The sequence below is a fragment of the Balaenoptera borealis genome (genome assembly GCF_965194805.1).
Source record: "Balaenoptera borealis genome assembly, chromosome: X".
NCBI classification, from domain to species: Eukaryota; Metazoa; Chordata; class Mammalia; order Artiodactyla; family Balaenopteridae; genus Balaenoptera; species Balaenoptera borealis.
Window position 1 is genome coordinate 12973874 of NC_138881.1, and position 7441 is coordinate 12981314.

At 39.8% G+C, this 7441-nt stretch overlaps 1 protein-coding gene and 1 long non-coding RNA gene across 12 annotated transcripts in view; one reads left to right on the plus strand and one right to left on the minus strand.

Moving 5' to 3' along the window:
- The window catches only part of CA5B (carbonic anhydrase 5B), a 32097-nt gene extending 29133 nt beyond the window's left edge, over positions 1 to 2964 (plus strand). For all 9 annotated transcript variants that reach the window (XM_082375817.1, XM_082375815.1, XM_082375814.1 and 6 more), the window contains one exon: positions 114 to 2964. In XM_082375817.1, the coding sequence (XP_082231943.1) occupies positions 114 to 293 (180 nt within the window). In that variant the 3' untranslated portion in view covers positions 294 to 2964. The remainder of the gene's footprint in view (positions 1 to 113) is intronic.
- Positions 1 to 7441, minus strand: part of LOC309619991 — a 28675-nt gene that overhangs the window by 21119 nt on the left and 115 nt on the right. The window contains exons 1-2 of one of the 3 annotated variants that reach the window (XR_014239348.1): positions 4526 to 5239; positions 3797 to 3854 (exon numbers count right to left, since the gene is read on the minus strand). This is a non-coding gene — a long non-coding RNA (uncharacterized lncRNA). Of the gene's footprint in view, positions 1 to 3796; positions 3872 to 4525; positions 5240 to 7441 lie in introns of those variants that run through there. The other 2 variants (XR_014239346.1, XR_014239347.1) reach the window with 2 other exon arrangements.

Here is a 7441-nt window from a genome sequence, read left to right on the forward strand (position 1 = left end):
CCTTCTGTATCCAATTTTAGACGAATGTTTCAGGGTAGTAAAAATGAAAGTAATTTATTCATGAAGTAAAGCTGTTTTTCTATTGAAATTATGCTTCTTGTTTCTGTTTCTAGCTTGAGCAATTTCGGACCCTGCTCTTCACTTCTGAGGGGGAGAAAGAGAAAAGAATGGTAGACAACTTCCGCCCCCTTCAGCCCCTATTGAACCGCACTGTCCGCTCATCCTTCCCTCACGACTATGTGCTGAACATACAAGCAAAACCCAAGTCGTCTACCAGCCAAGTACCCCCTTAGACGCCATTATCTAGGTGGTATCTTGCTTAAATATGTACTAGTTCTTTAAAAGTTGCTAACTAGACTCTTATAAATGCCTGCATTTAATAATTATGGATGTGCCTTTCTTGGTATGGCAGCGCTCCTTAGTCTTTGAGGGAAGCTCTTTGGTAAACAAATTCTTACTTTTATTGATAATGATGTTTATCACTGAAGTACCAGCAAGAGACACAAATTTCTCTTATAGCAACCTGCTGGTAATTGTAATGTCTTTTTATGTGTGACATTTTTGAGCTGTCTTTTTATTGATATGTTTATCAATTGGTGGTTCTACAGAGTTATAAGTACGGATGATAATCAAAATATTTAACAACTGGTAAGGCACAGACACTGACCATCCCGAATGCAGGCTTTTCAGAAACAGCCACAGGACCCAGATTGGTACTTCTTGGCTGAGCATTGGCTATGGTTTTAGGTATATTTTATTTTAAAACATGAATGTGTATTCTTTTATAAGGCCTTCTCAATGGGTATATTTGCCTCGATTTTCACTTGTCATTACTAGTACAGGATATGATTACTTACTATCAATTTAAAATACAGAAAAAATATTTTGTAAGCTTCCTTGGCGGCGCAGTGGTTAAGAATCTGCCTGCCAAGGCAGGGGACACGGGTTCGAGCCCTGGTCCGGGAAGATCCCACATGCTGCGGAGCAACTAAGCCCGTGCACCACAACTACTGAGCCTGTGCTCTAGAGCCCGTGAGCCACAGCTACTGAGCTTGCGTGCCACAACTACTGAAGCCTGCCCGCCTAGAGCCCGTGCTCCGCAACAAGAGAAGACACTGCAATGAGAAGCCCATGGACCGCAACGAAGAGTGGCCCCCGCTCGCTCCAACTAGAGAAAACCCGCGCGCAGCAACAAAGACCCAACGCAGCCAAAAATAAATAAAAATAAAATAAATTTATTTTAAAAAAAAGAAAAAATATTTTGTAATCCTAAAAACACAAGGGTTTACTTATATCCGGAAATCCTTTTGCATTTCTGAAAGTCAGATGTTTTACTTAAAGGCTTGATCATATAGAAAGCATATGCAGAATATTTTAAAGAAAAAGCTTTAAGTGCCTAGAACTTAAAATTCTTTCATGATCCATTTACAGAAATACTTTTCAAAAGGCTAGTAATATAATAGTCTATGGTTTATAGTATTATTTTGAATTGTTTGTACATTGTTTCATAGAATACAATAATATTTTCCACAATGACAGAACTATCTTGACTTCCCTTTAAAACTATCTGAACTTTATTAGTTGAGGTTCTGTGCAAGGCAGGTGATCAACATAAATCTCCTAATTTATACAGTGGTTTAGAAGACTTTTGCAGGGATTTCCCTCATGGTCCAGTGGGTAAGACTCCACGCCCCCAATGCAGGGCACCCGGGTTTGATCCCTGCTCAGGGAACTAGATCCCACATGCATGCCACAACTAAGAGTTCACATGCCGCAACTAAGAAGCCGCATGCCGCAACTAAGACCTGGTGCAGCCAAAATAAAATAAATAAATAATAAAATAAACATTTAGAAGACTTTTGCTATAATAGGGAGAGAAACCTGTCAAATAGGCTAAAACCTAGATAATTCTACATATTCTGAGGAATCCATGCCACTGTTGCCCTTGCTTGTAAATACGTGGAACGTTTTTAATTGCCTATGCCTGTGTTCAAATTCAATACTACATTTACTAGTATATTTCTTTCATTAGTATGCTAGTCATCCGATCTGCAAGATAAGGTTGGATGAATATACTTAACACTACTGAACTATACACTGAAAAAGGTTAAGATGGTAAATTTTATTTTAATGTGTATTTTACCACAATTAAAAATAACTAATAAATTCAGTAGGGAAAAAGATAGGGTTGGAGTTGTATGTGTAAGTTTGGGGGCATATCTCTGCTCTTAAAAAAGAAGGGGTAAAGGCATTGCTTCTAGAGTGCATGCCTTCTCTGGAGAAGGGAAGCATATATGCTCTAGGAAATGAATAAAATTCTTTAAAAGATTAATATGGGGAAAAAGTTATGTTAACTTTATATATTTTATCTGTTTTAAACCATAGTTATCTTTAAAAGGTAAACACACAAGATATGCATTTTTCAGGGCACACAGGCTTCCCTCCTAGGTCTCTTGCAAATTCTTAATGCAAAATTCAATTGCAGGGAGTCTTCCAAATTGACTCACAGAATGCCTGACTGGCCCTTCTCTCTCAGAGATACAAAGGATGTATTCATAGAGTGTGTCCCTGTTGGCCACCCCTGACCAACTTACATCTGGTGTTCTGGTATAGTTATTAACAGCACCCTCTTTCACTCTCAGCCATGTCCTGCTTTGCATGACAAATTCTTGGTCACCTTCTCTGCAGAGGTTATGGAAACTGCCTTGGGGATGTGGTTTCTTCCATGCCTTAGTCAGATGACCCCCAAGGGGGTGATGTAAATTCCCTGGCTACTGATACACCCTCAGGGGAAACTTTTCATGTCTTTTCTGCCTCCAAAAAGTGTTTTACTTGTGCCTTCCTAGACATGAAGGGGGAAAATGGGCTTGAGGGCTGTCAAAGGGCTTGAGAAAGAATTCTGTACTAAAATTGCTGCTTATCTTCATTAAATAGTATAATAAAACCCTTTCTTTACAATATTAATATTTGTTTAATGACTTTTTCTTCCTATTAGTTTTTTTGAGCATGTAAGGTGTCTATACAATTAGCGAGACAACATGAGATCAGAAAGTGACTGGAAAACTCATGAGGGATTTACTAGAGAGGCAGGAATGGAAAGATCCACCCACTGCTCCTCAGCTCACCAGTTTCTATGGAACCAGTGCACAATCTGCTGACATCACCAGCAGGGCAAGCTTCTAGCCCCTTTCTCCTTTCCCAGGGCTACATGGGTTAGGGTGAGGTTGGCTATTCTAAAACCAAGCATCCACCTCAAAAAAGTTTAGGAAGATGTCTTTCCCTTGCTCACTGGGGGGACACATTCTTTTGGCACAATATTAGCAAAAATACAGTATTGTAATCACTTTAGGTATTTTTCTGTTCACTAGAAGACTCAACTTTTGATACCTATTCTACTTAATGTTTTATTGTCTTTTTAATTCAACTTTAAGTTCTTTTATGCAAAATTTTATTGATCAAAATGGATACAGTTCAATTAAGCAAATAAGCTCAATTTTACCATGTAATTAGTACATATTAACAATACTGGCTACTTTACATGTAAATAGTAATGCATTCTTGTTGTTAGGAACTGAATGGTTGTATCCCCCCAAAGTTCCTGTGTTGAAATGTAACCCCCAATGTGATGCTATTAGAAGGTGGGGCCTTTGGGAGGTGACTAGGTCATGAGGTTGGAGCCCTCATGATGGGGTTAGTGCCCTTACAAAAGAGACCACACAGAGCTCTCTCAGCCCTTCCACCATGTGAGGACACAGAGAGAAGATGGGCATCTATGAATCAGTAAGGAAGTACTCACCAGACACTGAATCTGCCATCTGCCAGCACCTTGATCGTGGACTTCCCAGCCTCTAGAACTGTGAGAAATAAATTCCTGTTATTTATAAGCCATCCAGTCTATGGTATATTGTTATGGCAGCCCAAACAGACTAAGACACTTGTCCCTGTGTACATTTTGATCCCTGCTTATCAAATTCAACCTACTCTTCGAAAATGGTACTTTGGTTTGGGTTCTAGGTGGGGATATCAACTCTGCCACCATTCCAGCAGTTGTGTTGCTTTGAGCTTATCACTAGACAAAAGAATCAATAAGAATATTAACTGAATGTAGACTAACTTTATTCACTAATAACTGAATAAGAATTGATTGAATAAAGAATTGAATAAAGAATAACTACCACTGGATAGTTCCCTGCTCCAAAGAAAACTTTTAATCAGTTGTACAAATATAGATTTGCATGCATTTTCATATTAATATGCATTTATAAGTATCTTATCTTGCTATTTTAAGTGATAACTGTAATCTAGAAAATATATAAAGCCTTTGGCATAGCAATGAGTGTTGGAGAGGACTTGAGACCCCACTGTATGTCCTTGAATAAATCTGGTGATTAATACTGAAATTAATGGTAGGTGAGAAATGAAATGTTCTTTCCTGAGAATTTCTGCATTGACCATTCAGTGAGTCCTAGTACCACTGTCCTACTAGAGCAAGAAAAAAAAACAAATTAATTGAAAGAGTTCCAACCTGGCATCCAGAGAGTAGACATTTCTTGCTCTCCCTTTATGCTTGCAATAAATGAAAAATACATTTATGGATCATTCTTTGGTCACTTTATAATAAGTAAGACTCATATTTAGGGACTTCCCTGGTGGTCCAGTGGTTAAGACTCCACACTCCCACTGCAGGGGACACGGGTTTGATCCCTGGTCCGAGAACTAAGATCCAGCATGCCGCGGCCAGAAAAAAAAAAAACCAAAAAAACCCTCATATTTAGTAATAGCATTATCTATTACATCATTTATATGAGTAAAATATTTTCTTTAACTTTTTAAGAACACTCAGCTATTTTCTACTGACAAAATAAGACAAAAGTTTAGGCCTTTTCCCATAGAGAGGGAATAAACCAAAACATACATATTTGAGAATAAGTAGATGTTGTATTTCAGGCACCAAGAAAAATAGAAAATACATGTTACATTGCAGAATAAAGATAAATTTGTTCTATTTATCAGAATATCATAGAATGTATCTTTGCATTACATTTTTACATACCTTATTTTTATCTTATGATTTATCGAATTCAAATGATGGTAACTGTAGTTTGGAAATGGAATTGGCTTTTAGAGTAACTTCTGTAATGAAATTAACTTGAGCAATTTAAGCTTATTCATGAAAATGAATGCAGCGGTTAACCGTTGAAGATAAACATCTAACTCCTATAAAAGGAGATTTGCACTCATTTCTTTTTTTTTTATTTTTTTTTTTATTTTTTATTTTTTTAAATTTTTATTTATTTATTTATTTATGGCTGTGTTGGGTCTTCGTTTCTGTGCGAGGGCTTTCTCTAGTTGCGGCAAGTGGGGGCCACTCTTCATCGTGGTGCGCGGGCCTCTCACTGTCGCGGCCTCTCTTGATGCGGAGCACAGGCTCCAGACGCGCAGGCTCAGTAGTTGTGGCTCACGGGCCTAGTTGCTCCGTGGCATGTGGGATCTTCCCAGACCAGGGCTCGAACCCGTGTCCCCTGCATTGGCAGGCAGATTCTCAACCACATCAGAATAAAATCGAAATCTGTATCCTTTTTTAATTAGAAGTATCTTCCTAGAAGACATTCTTAGTTATTCTGACATGAAAGTCTGGTCTGATTCATAAGAAATGTTACAGCAACCCAAACACTGATGGTTTCAGAATGGCAGCAATTCTCAGCATAAGTCCTGGTCACAGGAACCAGCAAAATTGGAGATTTGCACAGCTATATTTTGTGCCACCCAGGGCATTCTCTAGTTAGAGGCCATAACTGCCAAGTCTCCACCTTCAAGAAGTTTAAGATTTAGTGCCAGATGCAGTCTTATGAAGGCTACAAAGTACAGTATAGTGTGACAGGTGTTATAAAAGGTGAAATACTTGTGCTGGGAGCACCCGCAGGACAAGTACCTAACCCACTCTTGAGCGGGTTGGGAAGTTTTCACGCTGCTGCTGCCGTTAATAACAGATAAAGTTTTGGGGACACTAACTATTGCCAGGCACTATGCCAACATATAGCATTCCCTTGATTTTTACAGATGAGAAAACTGAAGACTAAACATTAGGAACTGGGAGTTCCCTGGCAGTCCAGTGGTTAGGACTCGGCCAGGAAAAAAAAAAATTAGGAATTTACTCAAGATCAGAGAGCCAAGGCTTGAGTTTCCCAGTCCATCCAATTCCAAAGTCTATGTCCCTAATTACCGATGCACTGAGCTGGACAAGGTCCACTTGGAAGCTTGTTACTGCAAGTGTCTTTGTAAGAGGGAGTAGGGCAGTTTATGAAGAGTTTGGGCTTCTGCTGAATGATTTCAAGGAGGGACTAGGGAAACAGGCAGCTTAGTAATTGGGTATCTCAGTAATTTCGATTTGGAGGAGAGAGGGAAAAAGGTAAGCCAGGGAAGTTATCCAATTATCAAATGATGGGGGTTGTTAATCCTTTTGCAGTCGCAACGTGTCCTTGGGAGAAACACTTTTTTCTTGGTCTTGTCCCTGGCCTTGTATGTGTAAATCACAGTCTAATTATTAGCAGGGTTTATTTTGCTTTCTCAGTCCCTTACTCTAGTTGCCCCAGTTTAATTCCTTGTCACCTCTCACCTAGATTGCGTTATTCCGGCTGTACCCTTTATATTGCAAACCAGAGTAATTTACCTAAAACACAAATATGATCACAACAAGCCTCAACTTAAAATCTTGCAACGGTTCTCTGTTCCCTACAGAGCATAGTTAAGGCTTCTTGGAATAGGCCTCCTCCACAACCTAGCCCCAGCGGTATTCAAGGAATACCGCTGTATTCCTTGAAACTTTCAAATTGCCCTTTATATTCGATGGCCAAAATTCTCGCGGTTCTGGCAGATCCCACCTTGTTTCACCTCTTAGTGCCTTTGCTTATGCTGGTTTACCTGCAATTCCATTACCACCCTCTCCACCTGAGTAAAGGTCGTATGCCTTCAAAACAACTCAGGCATCAGAAAGCTCTCCCTGAATCTCCAGGCGGACTATGTTAAGTAATCTTAGTTGCCTGTACCATATTATCTAATCTATGAATTGGTCCTTCTCTGCCTCTAGATTGTAAATTCCTTGGGAGTAGAGGTAGCACCTTTGCAGCCTCGGTAGTTAATTTTGCCTATAAAGCCAGCAGGTGTGAATGGAAGGGGGCGGCGTATGGAGCTTTGTCTGAGGCGTTGATAGGTGGAACCATGGAAGGAGGCAGAGCCTCGGACTGGAAAGCAAGGCGAGCAGCTTGTGTGAGATGAGGCTTTGTGAATGGACGAGGAGAAAAGGGGAGGTGTGACTTTAACTTCTTGGCCACAAGACACCTCACAATGAGGTGGGGAGAGGGAGTGCTAACGCACTGGGGAAGCGCTAGGAGGGAAGAATTACTTACAAGACGGGTTAGGAGCCCCAGAGGATTTTTCGAGA